Source organism: Podarcis cretensis (genome assembly GCF_951804945.1).
Source record: "Podarcis cretensis genome assembly, chromosome: 1".
Lineage (NCBI taxonomy): Eukaryota > Metazoa > Chordata > Lepidosauria > Squamata > Lacertidae > Podarcis > Podarcis cretensis.
The window spans coordinates 53,818,899-53,841,365 of record NC_137170.1 but is presented as its reverse complement, the minus strand read 5'-3'; the positions used below and the strand labels follow the sequence as shown (position 1 = coordinate 53,841,365).

General features: G+C 42.5%; 1 protein-coding gene across 2 annotated transcripts in view; it reads right to left on the bottom strand.

Annotated features, from left to right (window-relative positions):
- Window positions 1-22,467, bottom strand: part of TP53I11 (tumor protein p53 inducible protein 11) — a 49,960-nt gene that overhangs the window by 6,119 nt on the left and 21,374 nt on the right. For both annotated transcript variants that reach the window (XM_079952813.1, XM_079952814.1), the window contains exons 2-5: window positions 7,915-8,078; window positions 2,786-2,844; window positions 1,486-1,534; window positions 748-844 (exon numbers count right to left, since the gene is read on the bottom strand). In XM_079952813.1, the coding sequence (XP_079808939.1) occupies window positions 748-844; window positions 1,486-1,534; window positions 2,786-2,844; window positions 7,915-8,043 (334 nt within the window). In that variant the 5' untranslated portion in view covers window positions 8,044-8,078. The remainder of the gene's footprint in view (window positions 1-747; window positions 845-1,485; window positions 1,535-2,785; window positions 2,845-7,914; window positions 8,079-22,467) is intronic.

Below are 22,467 nucleotides of genomic sequence, written 5' to 3'. Positions count from 1 at the left end.
AATACTAGCTGGCTTCTCCCTAAACCTAGTTTTCCAGATATATAAAGTTTGTTGTTTTATGGAGAAACATTCAATGGTGCTTGTTAACACCCACCGGCACTGTAGAGGGTTCAATCTAGAAACAGTTTTACAAACTCTTCCAATGCTCATCTCAGAATAGCTTTTGGTATCTATTGTTTGGGAGCAAAGCCACCACAACCAATCATTTGACTATTCCAGCTCCACAAGACGCACAACATAATATCGCATCTCGGCTTACTGGCACAATTGCTACAAGTTTATGAAATCTGCGGTGAGCACCATTCTCACCCCATTGTTTTGCCACAGCATTGAAGTGACCAGCTGCTGTAGTGATCAGGGCAAAATGATTTCCCCTTCACACACCACAAGACTTAACAGCCAGCTGTCCCAATGCTCCCTGCACCTCTTGAAGTATTTGCCACATAAGGTAGTTACCAAACTCTATCTATTGGTACAAAATATCCACAAAATATTGTGGATGCACCCAATGTCGCTGGTCATCTCAGCAGTTAATCTGAATATCTTTAGAGATATCAGGCCCTTTAACTTTTCAAAGGGGAGCTTGTGGTCACACCATATTTCACACCTGCTCCATAGAAGTGAACTGTGCGTATTGTAGTGGCAGGGCATAACCCCCACCCAGGAAATCCACCCCCATTTCTGTAGCATGCACCCAGCTATCATCACGAGATGAGCAATCGGTTAGCCAAGCAGCAATGCACTCACTTAGTAAGGCTCCTCCATACAGACGGATAGGTGTCTTACTGTTGACCGACTCTTCCTCAAAGACAGCATCGTAGAGCTGTTCGGGAAAGGCGAGAGCCTACAAGAAAGAAAGAAACTTCAACGGAGAAAGCTTACGGTGCTTCACCCTGCTTTACTCAGAAAAATTGTCCTCAACTGAAGGGAGAGATGAGCATGCATGGCTAGGGAAAGAATAAATGCATGCAGATGGAAGCTGGAGCCCTGGTTAGGAAGAGGAGCAGCACAGCCACCCATTGCAAGTGTAAAGGCCAATGAGGTGTAGAGCAATAAAGAGGAGAAAGGGAAATGCTCATTTTAGGGTACCAAGTATGACTGGTTTATAGACTAGGATGGATAAATTTGTCAATTTTAGATGCTCATTTCCCCCCATCTTAATTTCAGTTCTCCACCCTTCAGCATTTATTTTTTTAATGTCCTCATAAGAAAATTGTCTGCATTTCATTGCACATTTTGCCTAAATGTGCACATTTCTGCAAACAATTTCCCCGAACAGAACATATTTTGTATGTTGTTTTCACTCATGTATCCATTTTTATGCAAGCTTTCCCCCAATACATGCATCGAATTCAGAAAACTACAAGTATCAAAGGAAAGCTGTATTTTGGTTTGTATGTTATCCCATAAAGTACAACATGTAAAACTGAACCAAATGCCCACCCCAGCTCAACTTGAGATTCCACCTTAGAGCAGGTCACTTACCATGATGGCAACCCCAGAAAACATGACAGCTGTCACAAACTGCCAAACCCTGCAAGAAAGGTCAAATGGGAACATCTAAGCTTTTAACAGTCTAAAGACAACATTCTCCCCCAGTCAGTTTTATATACAAAGTGGCCACTTTTGTTTCTCTAAGGAAAGACATGAGGACAGGAATGGGGGGAAGGAATGACCTGTGGCTCTCCAGATGATGTTGACGGCAACGCCCATCATCCCCGGCCTTGCTGGAGGGGTTTCCCAATCCTGAATTAAGATCATCTCTGTTGACTTAAGCTAGAAACAAAGAGTTTGTGAAAGTAAACGGAGGTGGGGGGGGGGGGGGGAGACTGGACTTGTCTTAAACAAGGGTTGCTCATGAGAACAGGAGGTGTGAAATATCCTAGGCGCATCGACAAAAACTTCCCCGTCTTTCAAAGACACCTCTGCAACTTTGACCTACACACAATTAGGGTTTCTACAGGCTCTATTCAGACAGGCCTTCTCCATTTGGACAGCTACAAATGTAGGCATGGATCACATCTTGAAGCACCACTCAAACTGTCCCTCTGCTTGCAGGAAGCAGATGGCTTACTTTCCCCCCAGACCCTCAATTTAGTGTCCTTTAAAAGTGCTCACAGATGCCTAAAATCTGCATCAAATATTCTGAGCTAGGACATCACTGCAATTGCAAGAAGTATGTTCTTCCAAAAACTGCTCTCTAGAAGCCCAGAATTTATTGTAAGAGGGCTCTTGCACCCATAAGCAGAACTAGGAAGTTCTATTCCCTCTTTTGAACCCTTTTCCTTACAGCCATTCTCCCATGTGCCAAAGCATTCATCTTTAAAAGTTACTGTGGCAGCACTGAAAATCCAGTACTGAGATGCACTAAACAGAGCAATATCCTAAGTTTCCAAGTGAACTTTGTGAAGAACTATTCACTTGGTTAATACCTGGCACACAAAAAACTCAGGTGAGGGACACAGTACTGCTTTGGTGAAACATAAGCATTTGCCTCCCGCATCTTGTACTGGTAGCTGCCTGCTCCTCTTGGAAATTGCACAGGTGGGAAATTTCCTTTAAAATCCATGGTGCAAGGAGATATGTGCCAAATGCAACAACCTAATATACTTCACACCAAGTTGGAAAAATTCTCCACTCAAGTCTCTGCTATTCTTAAAGTCATTAACAACAATGAAGAAACAGCCTACATACAGAAGTTCAGTGCCAATATTGCAGCCCTTCCTTCAGCTCATTTTGCCCTTGGCTAGTAGTCTGAGCACAGAGATTCTGCCTGCAAACTTACCTGAGCCCTAAGGGTTCCTTCACAGCAAACTTGATTTCATTGCCCAAGACTTGGCTGATCTGAAATTCAAAGGAAAGAGTAAGGTAACTGACTCAGACTCAGCCTGCAAAAACATTGTCTGGAAGGGGTAGGGGTAGTATAGAATCCTAGACTTACCGCCCACATATTTTCCTACAGCGAATGAAGTGCAATGTATACTTCGCTCTACAGATCTCAATTTGCAGAATTAGTCTGCAATGATTATAAGAACCACAGGATGAAATTATGGCAGCTTAAATATTTTTCTGACATTCTAAACCAGAGATTGGAAGCCTGTGGCTCCCCAGATATTGTTAGATTACAACCACCATTGTTCCTGACCATTAGCCATGCTGGCTCTGAACACATGGGGGGGCAGTTTCTATAGTCGGTCATAGGCCACACACTGTGAGTGACTCAAACCACACATCTGCAACCTCTGCAGACTCCAGAAATGTGCATAGCATTGGTAACACAGCACAGACTACAAGCTCTCCTTAGGATCTGAACCGTCACTAAGCAATAGCATAGGCAAAGCCACTATAAAGTAAAGGGGCAGACCATTTCAACTCTAGAAAGTCTAGGTCTGAGCAGGGAACAAACATCCATACCTTCCGTTTGAAACAGATGAAGCTGCCTTCTAATCAGGCCATCAGTCAATTTAGCTGCTTGACTTCACAATGCTCTGGTTAGGGCGTTTTTAATCTAAAACATCCAATTGGTGAAGGCTGGTCTATGCTAACTGGCAGTGGCCCTCCAGGAATTTTTCCCAGCCCCACCTGGAGATGACGTCTGCATGCAATACATGTGTTCGACCACTGCATGTTGGGGCAGACTTGGGTTGTGCAGGTTAAGGACCTGAGAGCCAGAACATAAAAGGCATCTGGTTGGCCACTGTGATAAGAGAATGCTAGAATAGATAGACCTTTGGCCTGAGGCAGCAGGGTTCCGCTTTCCTTCAGATGAACCATATAAAAAGGGCAGAAAGCTGTAGACAACCAAAGAAAGTGAGGAGAATTGGATTCTTTACTAATACAGTACACAGCTTTGGTTCCAAAAGAGAGACAGACAGACAAACAGATAGAGGCTAACAAATAAAATTTTGAATCCAGCAGTAGAGAGAAACTGAAACTGGAAAGGTGAGGTTTAGCACCTTCTCAAGAGTCCCATCCAGTCTTTACTTGATGCAAAAGTAAAGAACAAAAGCCCTTCTTTGATATTTTTTTTTGTAAGTAAAAGGAACTGAACAGTGAAGTTAAAGGTGATGTATTTTTTACCCTGTTGTAGAGATGCTCCATCATGCAAAGTGAAGGGTCAGAAGAATGATGGAAATTTTAGTCCAGCAACATCTAGGAAGGCCAAAAGTCAGCCACTCCAATACTAAAGAATGGATCACAGCAGCAAAGTCTCTAGATACTCAACAAGAAGTACAAGTCACAGGAAAGAAAGGGGCCGTTTTAGAAGGAAATGAGTACAAAGGGAATTTAAACAGGCTTTGGTTGCTTCCTGCCCATCTCCAGCTTCTCATTGCCAGCTGGGGAGAGAAATACAGTTTGCACATGCCATTCTTTGTTATTTCCTGCATTCAGTAAGTGACACAAAGGGAAATATGAAAACTGTCAAGTTGTGTGCACAGCAGAGAGAGAAAACTTAGCATCGCTTCCTCTGGTTCATCTTCTGAGACTTCAAGGAGGGGCCAAGACGACACAGCTGATTTGTGGTGGTGAGGTGGGCTGAGAGAAGGATTAGTATTTCTAAAGTATAATGAGGAAAACATGGGTTTTCTCCAGGCCTGGTCTTTGACATGGTGCTGAGTTTCCTCTTCAAGCTGATGCATGCAAATACTTCTGATGAGATGGATTCAGACCAAGTTGACTGTCAATTTCAATAAGTCTTACAACTCTCATGTTTGTGAGGAGGAGACTTGTAGTTTGGAGACACATTTAGCTTAGGGCATGACTGTTTAGCAAGGTTGACTCAGGTAGACTTCCCCAGAACAATAGCAAGTTCAAAATGGCCATGTCAAGGGTTTTGCCAAATTTAATACAGCTCTAACTCCAGGCTCTAGGGAAGTAAAACAACCCTTTTTGCCTAAAGCTACTTTTAGAGCTGCAAGTTCTGAGTGTTAATAGTTAGGGTCCTAGTTTTCTTTTAAAGCTCACAGTCCTCAGAGATGATTTGACATCTACGTCCATTTATGAGGAATTTTACACACACACACACAGACACACACACACACACACACACTGCTTCTAGGACAACTTGTCTCCTTAAACATATTTATTAAGAGGCAGAACCAATTTTAGAATAGGTTACTGCGTTATCTACCATCTGTATGACTAAAAGGTAACAGCTTAAAAAGTCACAGAATAGCTGTCATTATAAATAAGTTGCTTAGCAACCACTAGGATTCAGTGACAAAAAGGTCAATCCATTAATAAAAAAAAGCCGTGTGTAAAAGCAGAGTGTGCACAGAGCAATGGGCATGAGTCACGTGGGCGCAAGAGCCCTCAAATCCCCTGCCTTACCAAAGTCACCAGAGACCTCTCCTGACATGGCAAAGTTGACTAAAAGCTGCAGCAGAAGCAGAGAACTACATGCTGCTGTGAATAGAGAAGAGAGAGATCCCAGGCAGAACCATATGATGGAGATTCCATACACTTCTACCTCTGATCCTCTGGCAGCACTGATACAAAGCATACTAACAGAGAGAGGATCAAACGCCTTCCTACCGTTGTACAAAACCCCAGAGCTGAGTTTGCATTGTTATCCTTTCCCTTAAACAATTGGTATTTTTGAGTTTCCCCCTAAGAGTTATGGCTCTACTTATTTTTGTAAACAAGCAAAGTTAAAAAGAAGAAGAGACCTAGCAAGAGTTCCTCAGAACTTTCCCTTTGGGGTCCTGTTAAAGCACATTCGTTCAATGATTAATCAACACCAGCAACTTCTTGCTGAGTTCTAGGCTGTTACGGTTTCCTTCTATTTTCCCCCTCATTTGTTTCTTTTACAACTTTCTTTCAAGGTCCTAACAGCCTTAGGATAAGCGCTTAAAAGATAAATAAAATTCTAGTACGAACTCTCTGCACTAGAAGTCATTAGCAAACAGGACACCCACACTCCCTTCAATTTGGAAGACGTAATACCTGCATTTTTTCTGCACATACCTTTCCAGTTTTGTTTCTTCTCTAGCCTGCTTAAATTACCAAGAAGTTACACCTGCTACTTCAGGTGATGTGTTTGGATCCTATTCGTAACCTAAGAGTAGTCAACATGCTAGATCTTTCTAGGCTACAACTTCCAACCACCCACCAAAGAGATGTGCGCCTGGAGGAATTTAGCCTTGCCCAAGGATTGATTGTGTGTGTGTGTGTGTGTGTGTGTGTGTGTGTGTGTCCTGGATAAAGAGAAAGAATTCAAACCAGCGATATAAGCCTAGAAGAGTTTGAAGAAGAAGAGTTTGGATTTGATATCCCGCCTTTCACTCCCTTTAAGGAGTCTCAAAGCGGCTAACATTCTCCTTTTCCTTCCTCCCCCACAACAAACACTCTGTGAGGTGAGTGGGGCTGAGAGACTTCAAAGAAGTGTGACTGGCCCAAGGTCACCCAGCAGCTGCATGTGGAGGAGCAGAGACGCGAACCCGGTTCCCCAGATTACGAGACTACCGTTCTTAACCACTACACCACACTGGCTCTCCTACACCAGGGGTAGGCAACCTAAGGCCCGGGGGCCAGATGTGGCCCAATCGCCTTCTCATTCTGGCCCGCAGATGGTCTGGGAATCAGCAGGTTTTTACATTAGTAGAATGTGTGCTTTTGTTTAAAATGCATCTCTGGGTTATTTGTGGGGCATAGGAATTCGTTCATTTTTTTTCTTCAAAATATAGTCCGGCCCACCACATGGTCTGAGGGATGGTGGACCGGCCCACAGTTGAAAATTGGTTTTATATAAATTTTAAGTTATCACAGATTCCCTGCAAAGAATTGTAATTTGTTGAGGCTGCTGAGAGCCCTCAGCTCAAGATCTCCAGCCTCCCACACAGAACTGCAGCACCTAGGGGAAAGTTAAAGAATATTACACCAGTTCAAGTCTGTATTGCAGTTATGGCTTGCGCACAAAGTGGTAAAGAATAAAAAAACCCGTCTCTCAACACACAAAAGAGCTCCGATAGCTCGAGAGGATATATTAAGCTCCTAACTTGAGTCTGTGACAAATTACACACTTTTTGTAGAACAGCTTTTGGACAGTCTGCATTTTGAAGCACAGCTTTGATCTGGGATATATGGAAAATGCCCAGAGAGAAAGATTGGTTTTGCAGATGCAGGAAAAAGAAGAAGTGATGATGTATGGCTGCAGCACTGAAAGAAAAGAACATAAGAAGATCCCTGATGGAACTGGCCAAAGGTCCACCTAAACCCTGCATTCTTTTCTTACAGTGACTAACCACATACTTGTAGAATGAGGACTGTGTATGCAGAAGGCATGTAGGAATCAAACCTCTCTGTTCATGGGGGGAATAGAAACACTTTACAGAGAATATTCCTACATCTACAAAGACACGTCTCTAATGAGGTGAGAACTGCAGCTTTAACTAGCCACCCCCATAGGCCTTGTAATTCAACCCACAGCTGTGAATCTATCATCTCCCGCACTAGATTTTGCAATTAATTGAGATACACAAGAGCTCTGTTTGTTGGGTACAACACACAACTGTTGTACAATTGATTAGAAAGCAGGTTGAACAAGATAATAATTGTAGGGCAAACTGAACAAAAGTCTGGAATATCAAATTCCTTCATCTCTCCTCTGCTTGGCTTCCTATATAGCCTTATCACTGCTGATACTCCTGAGGAGCTGCAATTATTTCTTAGCTTAAACAAAAGGTCTTCCCCCTTTGCTACTAACTTTAGCATGAACTATTAGTCATTCCATGGAGCAATAACTTGCCTTAGGGCTGAGAAGGATCCTAAAGACCTCCAACTTAATTGTGGGTGATAGTTTGTTAAAGGTCTTCCCACTGCTGGGCAGTAACCAGAAATGCAGCCCTTTGCTGAATGCCAACCTCCCCAACCTTCAGATAACCAGAGCAGTGTGAAAACTGAAATGTTTGTTACCTTTGACCTATGAACTTCTCCATCATCATCCTCCCCTCCAACCCCTAGGATCTTGCGTGTCTTCAGGCGGCTCACAAGGTCTGTCTGGCTGTGCTTCTTCATCAGAGGGGGAGGTTGCTTGGTTGCCATGGTGACTCACAGGCAGTCGCTGGCTTGGGCAGAAGCTGAAATGAGAAATACTAGAGGTTAGAGAAAAGCAGGGTCAAATCCAGCCACAAATTCAAGGAGGAGATGCATTTGGTTTTAATGCAAAAACGATTTGACTCAATGATGTATTGCATCCCAAACCAACTGTGTTCTTCGGCCATGGCATTCATTCAGTCCTATGCTTACAAAATTTAGAGATCCTCCTCAATTTATCTTGTGTATGTCAAGGATGAACATGTGGCTTTAGATGCTTAGCCAGTTGGATAGGTGCATCCTTATTTACAAAACACACAGTAAAACTAAACGCTTGTTCCACTGCTAAGTTCACCTTCTTTCAAGGAGCCCACAACATCAAATGGGGCTCTGCCCCAAGTTTACCCTATAAACACTCTTGTAAGTCAGGCTAGACAGAGAGAGGTTGGCTGGCCAAGGTCAACCAGTGAGATACATGATAAAGTAGGAACTGAAACCAAGGTTTTCCCCACCCCAGTCCTTGCCTACCTCTCTGACTAGTTCACCACACTGATCACCCTGCTGAAAAAACTGGGCAGCAGAGCAGAAGCAGCCCTGAAACCTACTCAGTTCCTCTCCTTGTGGGTTGATATTGTTGAGAGAGTTTGCAATTTCTTCCAGTTCCGAAGCCAAACACGACTGGAATGGAAATTCACTGAAGGCAGCTGCAGAATAAAATTTCTTCTCACAGCATATCCCAGATAAACTTCTGTTCTATGTGCTTTTATCTCATTAATTATAGCGGGTGGGAGAGCTTTGTTATCAGCCATGAGTCTGCCTTTGCTTCGGCTGGCAGAAAAGTGGGGAGGCTCGTGAATTCAAGGGTGGGGGGCGGTTATACTAGGATAGCCATTTCTAGTTCTATTAAAAAGGCAAGAATGTGATTTCATTTAGTCATGCTACTGTGTGCTCATATGGCCAAGGCAGAGAAAGAGATGGCACAAGTTAGGAGGAGGAGTTGTGGTCATGGTGGTAGCAGGAGTCCATTTGCAAGACACCTACAAGATACAGTGGTAGTGCAAGAAGAAGAAAAATAGGGAAGAACACAGCACACTTTAGGGAAGGGGAAACTTTGCCCTATATGCTAGATTCCAGGAAGAGAAATAACAACATATGTTTCAGGTTAGTGCTCTCGTCCAAAAATCTTATTTTCTCAGAATATGTCCTATTGATTTTTATGGAGTTGGCCTTCAAGTAAACATGCTCAACATGCAATGCTTCTTCTGAAATGTCAAATTTTTGATTCAGTTATAATCTGTATGCTGAAAGTGCTTCTCTTCCTTGAAACCCCAGGGGTCCACACAATGTGGTCAGGCACAGCTACTTGAGAATGCAGGCGCATGCAGGAGTTCTTATCACCTATGGCAAGAGGGCACTAAAAGCCACATCAAGCCAGCCAGCCTCATTTCAGACATTTTTTTTTCCCTCCTGTGGTTCTCACACACAGTCTCAAACATTAAGAAACCCTTCCTGGGCAGGCAGGGAGGGAGGCTTTCAGTGCTGGGATCAAGTTAGAAGTGGACTTCGTTGCTCTGAAACATCTACAAATGTGTGCCTCTCTAGCAAAATAAACCAGCTGTTCTAAGTTAAATCACACGTCCAGTTCCTGCACACCTTAAAAGAACATCCCATCCATTTCCTATTAAAATAGTTCTAGAGTAAGGAAGGGGTAGCCCTCCAGATGTTGTGGGACTATAGCTCCCATCATCCCTTACCTCTGTCCATGCTGCCCAGGACTGATGGGAGCTGGAGCCCAAAAACATAAAGAGCCACAAAGTCCCCAGCCCTGCTCTAGAGTTCATTGCCTTCTGGTTTTTTTCTTTTAAATTGTACTGTCAAGCGTTGTTGTTGTTGTTGTTTAATGTGTGTTGCTGGTTTCTTTTTGCAGTGTTTAACACAAGGCTGACTCCCCTTGGGCATTTTGAAATTTGATGTAGTGCAGTAAACTAGGGCAACAAGAGATTTAGCCAATGGGATGGAAAGAAGATCAATCTGCCCAATACATATACAGTTCCCTTTTCTAAAGATAGCTCACGCGATCTCAAAACACGCTTGGCATACTAAATAACAGCAGAAGTGCTGGTATTTGGTCTACACAAATTGTATTCTAGATAGCTATTTTATCAATTTTTGTTAAGTGAAAAGAGAGAGTGGAAGTAAGTGCATAAGTATAATGAACCTGATCCAAGTATCAAAGCAAAGCCAAAATGCTAACATGCTCTAAAGCAGGGATAGAGAATGGGTAGGAGTCCAGACTTTGGGGCTTTGACTCCCATCATTCCAACCCAGCATGGCCATTGTTTTAGTTAAACACATTGTTTAAATTGTTATTAAGGAAATTATTATTTTTATCCTTCCAATAAAGTACAGCAGAAAAGTTGTCCAAATATAAACAGTTAACTTATTAAAGCTCAGAATTCAGATAATTTCATAATTATCTGTCTATGTATTTCTAATAGTATAACCAAATCACTAATTTTTGATATAACTGTAAAAACTACTCTGAAAATTTATTATTCCAAAAATGAAACCTTCATCTGGTTGTAAATATTATGATTTTACCAGCAAGAATGAGACTTCCTGTAAAAAAAGATTTAAATGAAGTCTTACTGACTAGTGATTTAAATCAAGTGTTACTGACTAGTGATTTAAATTGATTTGATTTAAATCAAATCCACCCTGATAAGGGCCTTGCTTGCTTTTTCATCTCAGCAGGAGAGACACACCAAAACATCTCCCCCACCAAGGGAAGGGGAGCAGGAGGAAGGAAGGAAGTAGGAAGTGAGGTCAGCAACTCTCAGAGCATCAGTCCAGCACCTGATGTAAGGTCAGCACAGATTAGGTCAGAAAGTAGCGTCTAAGAAAGTTGGATGTTCGTCTCCCTGTGCTCTCTTACCCATGCAGACACGTCAGCCTACAGTGCAAGCCGAGATGCATACCAACATTTCCAGCACAACCTTCCTCTAACATACCTAGAAGTATCGTGCCAGTGCTCAAAGAATTGGCTCATTTCCTGCTGTGAAAAGCAAAAACTTTTATAAAATAGAACAATACAAACTATGAGCAAAAAGTTGTTGGGCTTGTTTCACACCAACATATACAAAAGGCAAAGTTGAAAGTCTAAAGTTTTAAACTTTCAGCTCAGAATTATTATTGTATTTATTTATAAGGTAAAGGTACCCCTGCCCGTACGGGCCAGTCTTGACAGACTCTGGGGTTGTGCGCCCATCTCACTTAAGAGGCCAGGGGCCAGCGCTGTCCGGAGACACTTCCGGGTCACGTGGCCAGCGTGACATCGCTGCTCTGGCGAGCCAGAGCCGCACACGGAAACGCCGTTTACCTTCCCGCTGGTAAGCGGTCCCTATTTATCTACTTGCACCCGGAGGTGCTTTCGAACTGCTAGGTTGGCAGGCGCTGGGACCGAGCAGCGGGAGCGCACCCCGCCGCAGGGATTCGAACCGCCGACCTTTCGATCAGCAAGTCCTAGGCGCTGAGGCTTTAACCCACAGCGCCACCTGCGTCCCCTGTATTTATTTATATGCTGCCTTTTTTTCTTAACTGAGGTTCAAGGTGGCTCACAGATCAAACAGGGAAAAAAAGTTAAAACATAGAAAAGATAGTCATTAAAAAGCAATTTAGCACTAACAGAATTAAAACAATATTTAAAGGATCTATTAAAAATACAGAGAACAGCAGCAACAAACATCACAGCACTTGCCCTTTCCAGTCAGTTCCTAAAGGCCTGATGGAATAAAGAGCTCTCCACCTGTTGGTAGAAGGACAACAAGAAGTGTGGGATGGATGGATGGAAGGAAGGAAGGAAGGAAGGAAGGAAGGAAGGAAGGAAAGTTTTTGAGGGACTGATTAAAGTTGTTGTTGAATGTTAAAGGAAGCACAGGTGTCTCAAGCAGCAGAGTTATAACCAGTGCTTTTTTTCTTTAAAAAAATGTTTAGGGGTACTCTCATTTTGACTCAAGAAAATCACCATTTTATAGTTCAAATTGGGGAAAATAAATACAGTAAATGGACAAAGTACAAATATTCACAAAATGTTTAGGGGTATGCGTACCCCCAGAAAAAAGCACTAGACATAACTACTTCACCATCTTTCCCCCATCAAAGCATTGTTGGGGACTTCAGAATACAGACCAGAATGGAAAAATCCAGGCAGCAATATTTCTTAAAAAGAAGATTTTATTCAATTTGGTTTTTGTCAGACAAAAAGCAAAAAGGGGTGCATTCAGGAAGAAATGAGAGAATGCCCCCCGTCAGTCAGATGCAGACAACTTTTATGCCCTAAGGCAAAGCAACAGTTCAGCCCCTTGACCCACCCCTTAAACATTCCCCTTTATGCATATTCATTAAAGCTCTACCAATTAGAAAATTGGTGGTGGCCTTTTGGTTCCAAACTGCTTTCTCCATTAGGTGGCACTGATGGCTTAAAATCTCTGACCTATTTACTCGTTCCAGCAAATACCACTTGACCCCCACCTGTGTTTGTGGTTTTAGCAGTTGCTAGGCTTAAGTCTGCTTTTAGAACTTTGTGGTGAGCTAGAGGTTCCTGTTCGCTCTCTTCTCGGTGTTTTACTGGAATTGGGTCGACAGCTAGCTTGCAGGTGTGAAGTGCTCTGACCACACTTGCTGCATTTACAAAGATGCTTTGTGCAAGAAGAGGAGAGAAGTAGTTTTTAGCTTTTAGCTTGCTCCTTATAAAATGGCTTCAGTCTGGCTCTCCAAAGTGGACCAAGGTGGACCCCTGGTCCTCACTCCTTCAGCATGAGACACATAATAAGAGCCATATAGGATCAGACCAAAGGTTATCTAGTTCAATATCCTGTTATCAAAGTGGCCATCCAGGTGAAGCCCACATGAAGCACAAGAGACCAACAGCATCCCCCCCCCAAATACAACCAAGTTAGCAAACTCCTTGAGCAAACACACACAAAAACCTGCACCACAACTGAGTTCTAGTTGGCGGCCCAACAAAACAGCACTAACAAATATTGTCATCATACTTATACAAGGTCCAGGTGTTGCTTGCACTGCAGAGGCATGCTAAACAAAGCTCAGTCTAGCAACTTCCTTGGTAGTTGAGTACTAGTGTAGAAAAGCCTCTGGAGGCCATGAGCAGATATTCTGAGTCTTGCTTTAACATCCATTTATGAACCAAACACACCCTGAGAAAAACTCTGGGAAGGTCTGCTTCACAACTTCAACTGCTGCTCCAGAAGAGTGATGATTCCATATCCTGGATCGTTACACTTTCGAGTTTCAAGATTTATATTCAACAAGTTCAAATTGCTTGGAGTGCGGCATGAGACGTTTGTGTATGGGACTACTGACTCAATCACTAGCACAGATTAATGAGCATTAAATTTATGTTCAAGGTGCCCAACTCTTGATCTCTAAACAAGGAATGCTGAATGATATATTTTCCTCACATGCCAATACTTTTTTCCATTTGAATGCATCATTGATTAGACTAGATGAAGGCATTTTGTTAGACTCTCCAGAGTGTGTGCCCAGAATGTGTATCCAAAAGGTTGTGCTTTTTGTTTGTTTGTTTGTTTCACCTTACTCCCACTGAAATACGCATTTTGCTGCAGGACCCGATTCTGCCATTCCTCTTGAATACGCCAGATTGTAGGGAATTTTTCTAAAGTCACTGGAGCAGAACAGCTGAGAGCCGTCAGGCCCCATCAACGCAGGCATTTGGTAAAGCCGTGAAGCCTCATTTGTTTTCATGGCTTGCTGTTAGAATGATTTTGCCTGAAGCTGGTCTTACTTGGATAATTTTTGTACCTGGGTGGTGTGTACTTCTGGTTTTTTATTAATTTCATTGGAGATTGTAACAGTAATTGCATTGTGTTACACAATGTGAGCCACCTTGGGAGGATTTCTTACCTTTAAGAGGATTTCTTGCCCTTCAGAGGTGGCCCAAAAAATCTATTTTAAATACAGTGGTACCTCAGGTTAAGTACTTAATTCGTTCCGGAGGTCTATTCTTAACCTGAAACTGTTCTTAACCTGAAGCACCACTTTAGCTAATGGGGCCTCCTGCTGCCGCCGCTCTGCTGGAACCCGATTTCTGTTCTTATCCTGAAGCAAAGTTCTTAACCTGAAGCACTATTTCTGGGTTAGTGGAGTCTGTAACCTGAAGCGTATGTAACCTGAAGCATATGTAACCCGAGGTACCACTGTAAAGGGAACTTATGAGAAGTGGCCAAAACAGCAAATGCCCCAAAATAGTCAAATAGCACATTGCTTAGGCACTGCTGCTTCCCATGCTGACCATGTCAGTGAAACTCACAGAGACACTGACCCTTCACCAAACCTTGGGAAGCTGGGCTAAGCAGGAATGGGGAGGAGACAGAGTGCATGGTATAGCACAACAGCACAGAGACATGAGAAGGCAAGGCATGGCTGTGGCTTTCTTGACATTGTTAAGAATCCAGCTTTAGTTGTGTGGCCAGCAAACTCTGATTGGGAATCACAGGCTTCTTCATTTGTAATCTAACTCTCTCCCGGATAATTCCCGCCGCCCGCCCCCCCCCCCCGACAATTTACTCTGTTAATATTTCATTTTATTTAGATAGCGGGTCCCCCCCATATTAATCGTTACCAGCCATTCACAGAGTTTCAATTCCTTCTCTTTGTTTTATGCAAAGGCAAGCACAGGGTCAAAACAAAGATATGCAGCCCCCCACAATCTTGTGGAAGATCCAGACTCCATGGAAATTAAAGGTTGGAGGAATAAAGTACCATGTGGTGGCTGCTCTGGATAAACATGTTATTTCCACAAACATGCCCTTCAGGCAAACTTTGAACCATCTAGCAAAATCATATGCCCTCTGAGCAAGTCTGAAGAAACCCGTGACATTCACGAAGTCTCACACATCTCTACTCAACACAGAAGGAAGAAGCCTACTAATGTATTTAGGTGGAGCAAAGCGTTTTTTTTTTTTTTTTTTTTGTCTTCCCACCCCCCAACACTTTCATGGGACATTTGCAATCATCCTAGGATGAAATATCATGCCAACTGCCCTATGAGACCCAAATCTCAATATTAGCTCCGTATACACCAAGGATTCTGACTCATGATTGAACCATGAGATACATAAAACAGATTTCTTGAGAGTCCCAACAGGAAAACGTCAATAACAGCTGCAGAGAATAGCTGGATAATTCGCTTAGCCAAATATAGAGAAATTTAACGTGGTGTCATCTTCTTGTTACAGAAGCGTTAGGAACAGGCTGTATTTAAGTTGCCACAAAATTAAAAGCAACCCTCTTAGAATCGTACTTGTGTAAAGCTGCCTTGGTCTGGCGAAATGGCAGGATATAAATAATATCATCACCATCATCATCATCGGTGGCCAGGAGACCCATAGCCACTACCTGTTCCTGAGTTGTATTTCTGACAATCCAGGACCCTGGGAAATCATCACGAATGTTCCTCTTCAATCCCCATTACAGCATGTCTGACCAAGCCTAGCCCTGCAGTCAAGACCTTGCCAGACCTTGTTAAAACAAGGTTTTGAGACAAGCCGACCCAGGCATGTAAAATGTTGATGCATGTTTTGGTTTATTGCTGATTTTTTAAAAATGTTTTATATCATTGTTTTCTACTGTTTTTGCTGCTTATTTTATTCTCTTTGTAACCCGTTTTGAGGGTTGTGTGGTGGTTGTTTTTTTGAACAATCAAGCAGTGTATACATTTTATAAAATACAGTAAAAAGAAAAAATACAGAGAGAGAGACACCTCAGCCCCTCAGTCTACCCTTCCAGCTTAAAAAACTAATCACTCTGGAGCCCCCAAGATTAGCTTCCAAACAGAAATACAGCCAATTGGGAGTCCACAAATCTTGGCTGGCCTGAGCACCCCTCCACTTGTTGTGGGATTTTGACTCTCATTTAAATCCTCTGGCACACAGAGATCACATGTGTGAATGTAGGGATTGGTTTCACCCTTGGCTGAAAGACATTCAAATATTGCAAGAATCTATCGCATAAAATAAAAGACTGACAAACTCAGACAAGAACCCAGCTACAGTGGTACCTTGGGTTACATACACTTCAGGTTACATACGCTTCAGGTTACAGACTCCGCTAACCCAGAAATATTACCTCGGGTTAAGAACTTTGCTCCAGGATGAGAACAGAAATTGTGCAGCGGTGGCACAGCGGCAGCAGCAGGAGGCCCCATTAGCTAAAGTGGTGCTTCAGGCTAAGAACAGTTTCAGGTTAAGAACAGACCTTCGGAACGAATTAAGTATACTTAACCCGAGGTACCACTGTATTCCTTTACTTTGGGCCAAACTCTGGAGACTCCAAAACTTTGATATCTTCCCCACTTCCGAGTGAGTCCAAGCAGGGCATTTGGTGAGACAGCCCCTTCCCCCTCCCGCTCCTAAGCTCTCCCGCCCAGTGAAAGTTCTCCATGGACTATGAGAAATGCAGGGGAGGGGTTTTCTTTTGCTGCTCCTCAAAGGCTGTTGTCAGGAAGAGGTCCAGTGTCCACAGCTTGAAATCTTCAGCCTGCAGCTATCAAAAGAGACGGTTTATGCTTACTGAATTCCACCCGGCCTCTCCTGCAAAGCAGGGATGGGGTGGGGTGCTTTTATTTCTGGCCTGAGAGATGCAGCCGCTTGCTATGAATTTTTCAAGTTAAGCAAACGAACCATAAACTGCCCGCCTAGGCCCTTTAGGGCAATGTTAAGCTTTAGGATTCACATTTTGCTTTCAGTCTGAATGCAACATTATTATTTAATTTCTTCAAAAGGCACATTAAAACACAGTTTCAATATTTCATATACCCCAATTAAACTGTTCAAATGTTTTGGCAAAACTATTAACTAAGACGCCAATTTTGAAATGTATTTCCATTTTTGTTTCAGAAAACAAATCTGTACTGTAGTCCTTCGATTCTGCTATTTCAAATACAAAGAGTTTCCAAGGCTATTCTATTTACCAAAGCTTCTATTGATCAGTGTTCATTTTCATTATGTACTGTTGTTTTATGTTAGTACAGTGGTACCTCAGGTTAAGTACTTAATTTGTTCCAGAGGTCCGTTCTTAACCTGAAACTGTTCTTAACCTGAAGCACCACTTTAGCTAATGTGGCCTCCTGCTGCCGCCGAAGCACAATTTCTGTTCTCATCCTGAAGAAAAGTTCTTAACCTGAGATATTATTTCTGGGTTAGCGGAGTCTGTAACCTGAAGCGTATGTAACCCGAGGTACCACTGTACTATTAGTTTTAGGATGCTTTCACCTTTGTGGTTTTTACTGTTTGTTGAAATCTGCCTTGGAGTCTTTAGACTAGAAAAGATAAATAAAATAGACAAGGCAGAAGCTACTAGTTCCATCTTTCTCTAGTTTTGGGTTTTATTTTTGTGGTGGGGGGTGGCAGATAAGAAGGGACAAGAGGATTCTGAACTCATGACTCTACTTCCCTTCATCATTTGTTCTGCTGAAAACCATTGCTAATTCAAAAATGATTTGCCACAATGCTGCCATGAGACTTCTACAATGGATATAAGAGAAATAAAAAGAAATTAAGAGCCATGGAAATACAAATGCTTAAAAGGCAAAACTTTTTATTTTGCAGTGACTATTTACCTGCAAAAAGCTACAGAATTCAGCATCGACACAGCCATTCTCTCAAGGTACTGTGAATTCAGCAGCTTTACAGTCACACAAGCACAGGGTAAAAAAAGGTTTGTGCATTCCAAACTATGCAGTGGTTATACCAGAATATCTACTTAAAATGTTCCAAATCATTGATTGGCTTCTTATTTGGACCCTTCGTGCTTTGCAAACATGAAGGTTCCAGGTAAGATGCCTGTTACTTCCAGTTTTGTTCAGCTGCTGCTTTAGTTGTTTTTTAAAAAGAGTAAGTTAGCGAGTGGTAGATTTCTGCTGGAGAACTGCACCCAGTCAATACAGAAAATAATGGTCTGATCAAGTATAGGCAGCTTCCTATATTCCCTATAAGATTTCCTGCCCCACCCCTGGTTCGTCCACCAAGAAAAACAACCTGTGTATAGGTCAGTCAGTCTGTGTTTATATAAAACCTAAATATATTCATCAATAGCTGAGTATATAGAACACCCTTCCCATTGAATGCGATGACAGCATTCTCAGTTGGTGCCAGAAGACAGAGAATCTTTCTTTTCCTCCAGCCCATTTGAATATTTCAACTGTACAGTAATATGATGGCTGATGGGATTGAATTGTAAATTTTATTATGTTTTTTGATGGCTTGATATAATGGTAAATGCTTTGACCTATCCTATGGGTCTGTAGATATGGAATGTTTGTGTTGGAGCAGGGAAGGGCACCTTGTACTTTCAAAGTGTCTTGGAAGCATAAAAAAACCTCAACTGGAGATATGGGGCAGCTCAGATACAGTGGTACCTCGGGTTAAGAACTTAATTCGTTCTGGAGGTCTGTTCTTAACCTGAAACTGTTCTTAACCTGAGGTACCACTTTAGCTAATGGGGCCTACTGCTGCCGCCGCGCCCCCAGCGCGCGATTTCTATTCTCATCCTGAAGCAAAGTTCTTAACCCGAGGTACTAATTCTGGGTTAACGGAGTCTGTACACTGAAGCGTCTGTAACCCGAGGTACCACTGTACACTGAAAGCCTCTGGGGGCTGTATGGGGCCTCTGAGCCACAAATTGATTACATGTGGTTTACATGAAGATTGCGAAGTTGATGAAACTAACCTACACTTCTGTTTTGTGCTGAAAGTCTAGAGCAGGGTTTCCCAAACTTGGGTCTTACATCTGGGGTTTTTTAGACTACAACTCCCATCATCCCTAAGCTAGCAGGACCAGTGGTCAGGGGTGATGGAACTTGTAGTGCAAGAACACATAGAGACTCAAGTTTGGGAAACCCTGCTCTGGAGGGAGCTTTACTGCAGAGATGACGAACACCTAATGGCACACTATGTCAAGGGGTGTGTGTGGCACTGGCACCGCTGCTATATTTCATTTTCAGCTGCTGCTAATCCATTGTTTCTAGTTTCTTCTTTTCAGATTCTCTTCAGCAGAGACAAACTACAAGCCCTACAACTTCTAAACAGTTATGACAACTGTTACCAGAAGCAAAATCTGGGTCAGCGGCCATATATTTGACAGCTGCTGGTTTCCTATCTAGTTAACATCTAATAAAATTTATATTTATTAAATTCATACTTTATACACAACATTGATATACACTTTTTATTTTTTATTTTTATGTCTGATACGTTATGCACCCCTTAAATTCTACTTATGATTCATTGCCACCATGGAAGAGAGAGAGGCATACTTGACAGTTGGCTTTCCTTCAGACCCACAGCCTGGCCTCAGGATGGGAGATACTTTGAGTTCCAATTAATGTTTTAGTTTCAGAGCTCCCATGAGAATAATTTTTGATCAGACATTAACAACACAGTCATGCTCCCCCCCCCCAAGTTAAAGGAAGCAAACTGCCACACCTTCCTTTTATTCTTTGATAACATGGTATTATGAAAGGGGATTGTTTTTTTATTTTAGTTTAAGCTATTATTTTCTAAGTCAACACCAATACAGGGCCCCCATAAAAAAAAATGCAACTCACAGAAATTCAGCCAGGGACAAGTTATTCAGAAAAGATTAGTGTCAGATTAAGTCCACTGCAAAGACAGAATAGAGAGTGTTGTATAATGTGGGGGGTTGACATTACTTGTCCTGCAGTTTCATTCCCCCACATATTATGGGAAACTGAAGATTACTCTGTATTCATCTCTTCCACTGAGACTTCTGGTGTTTTGATGGTCACAGGAAGTGGAGCCAAACCCAGATGGAAAGATAATAAGAATGGAATGAGAATTCAGCCTTTTGAAGTAATTGCACCTAGTATTTCAACTGCTCCAGTGAGCCCTGCTGATGCAGATTAATCTCGCGCATGCCCAGTGTGGATCTGCAATGCAAACTTGGCACATCTAGCCTGAACCATAATAATGGCATCCCTGGAAATGAAAAGAATCCCACAGAAAGCTGACAGGAGCAACTCATCCCCCCCCAAAAAAAAGTACCCCAGCAGAGATTGACAGTGGGGATGAATGAAACATTCACTGCCCCCCCAACTCTTGGAGCAGGGGAAGGTGTGTGTGTAAAAGAAATTTAATGAAATCCCTCCTTCAAGTTGCTATTTGCTTCCCATACAAATATGCTTCTTATTCCATTTTTATCTTTAAAAAAAAGAACAATACTTCTTCCTGATCCCAGGGACCATGCAAGCAGTGATGAAGATGTTATCAGGCAACCTGATCTGGTTACATGAGTTTCCCAAAAGCTAAGTTAGTACATTTCTCGCCCTAATGTAATGGGTCAAAGGCTTCTGTCCATTTCACAGTCCACTCAAAACAATTACTGAAACAGAGAAGCATTTCATGTGCAGGAAGTGGGGGAGAATGAGTTTCTTTTAATTCCCTCCCTGCTCTTCCATTCAAGCACAGTCTTACCTGCCAGCATAATAGACCTGCTCTTCTAATATGCAAAACAGTTCTCTCATTCTAGGTTTTTTTGAGTATTTATATGATTTTTTACCTGGCCTTTGTTTACAGTTATAAAAAAAATAAAATCATTACACTTATAAAATAAATTAAAAACCATTTCCAGGTGGAACAAAACAGCATACATGCAGAAAAAGATGGGTCCAAGGCTAGTGTAAAGAGGCGGATCTTCCGTATATAGCAAAAGCTGTACAATGAATAAGCTAAATGCACCTCGGGGGGGGGGAGGGGGCGGAGCTCCACTATTTAAAGGCTAGCTTTGGGTGGCAGGGGGCTGAAGCATTTTAAGTTATGTGGGTTCTCAAGCTGTGGTGTAAGCTCAGTTTCTTCACAATTTTGTCTGACCAGCAAGTCAAACACTGGACTACTACCCCACCAAGCACATGTTTCAGGCAGATGGCCCGTTTCCTTTTTTAAAATAAATGGTATAACCTGTAATTTTTAACACTATGTTTAGCTTTCCCAAATGGAAGGATTTTAAGTGTATATGCAAAAATAAATAAATAAAATATATTAATGACAGTAGTCTTAGGACAGTCGATCCTAATGTGCAACACGTGAGACATGAAAGTTTGTTGTTGTTGTTTAGTCATTTAGTCATGTCTGACTCTTCGTGACCCCATGGACCAGAGCACACCAGGCACTTCTGTCTTCCACTGCCTCCCGCACTTTGGTCAAACTCATGTTAGTGGCTTCAAGAACACTGTCCAACCATCTTGTCCTCTGTCATCCCCTTTTCCTTGTGCTCTCAATCTTTCCCAACATCAGGGTCTTTTCCAGGGAGTCTTCTCTTCTCATGAGGTGGCCAAAGTATTGGAGCCTCAGCTTCAGGATCTGTCCTTCCAGTGAGCACTCAGGGCTGATTTCCTTAAGAACGGATAGGTTTGACCTTCTTGCTGTCCATGGGACTCTCAAGAGTCTCCTCCAGCACCATACTTCAGAACATGGAAGTTTACCTCATGACAAAAAGCAAACAAACCCAAATGACTTTCTAGCCTCCGCAAAGCCAAGACAGAATGTCAGGCTGGAAATTCTATTGCCTATTCAAGCTTGAATGAGGGCAGGAGGTGCCCTTGAGGTGCAAGCTTACGTTCACTATCTTAGGTAGCACAGACTGCAGCCAGACTGGACAGGTTCCCAGGGACACAAGGTTGGCAGACAGTCCATGGCTGCAGGCAGGGATGGTGAAACTGGATGCAGACATCTGTCCCTCAAAGTCTACTTGTTTCAAAACTTACTGCATTAAGAGTCCTCAGCTTTTAAATAAAAATTGGTTTCTTTCTTCATGGAAAAATGAAACATCTCAATTATTTTATTAGGCTCCCTAGGTGTCTGCTATAATTAAACACAACACCCACGCTGTTACATGGCTGGTAATTGCACCCTGCAAGGAAGCGACAAGCCTTCCAAATGTACAGAAGGCGTCGGCATTCTGTCTTGAAAATAAGGGCATGGGGGAGAGCAAACATTTCTGTTGTACTTATCTGATGGGTTATGTTTTCTGCTTCATGCTAAGCATGCCGTGCCACACATTCCCTGTGGTCTGCCATGGGGCTTAGTCTCCACTATACAGTGGTACCTCGGTTTAAGTACTTAATTCGTAGCCCCCACACTATTTTCTTCAGAGACCACAGATACCCATCCCAGAGAGAGATCACCCCTTTGCACAGTCATGTTTCCTATCCACTCATGAACACATGATATGAAAGGCCAATGGGCATATTTCCAGTTCCCCATCAATCACACGGAGATTTTTAGTTTTAGAATATCAGCAAAAGACTCTAGTTGCATACAATACAATGTAGTAGGAGAACAATGTTTAAAATATTTATTGTATTATACAAAGCAAGTA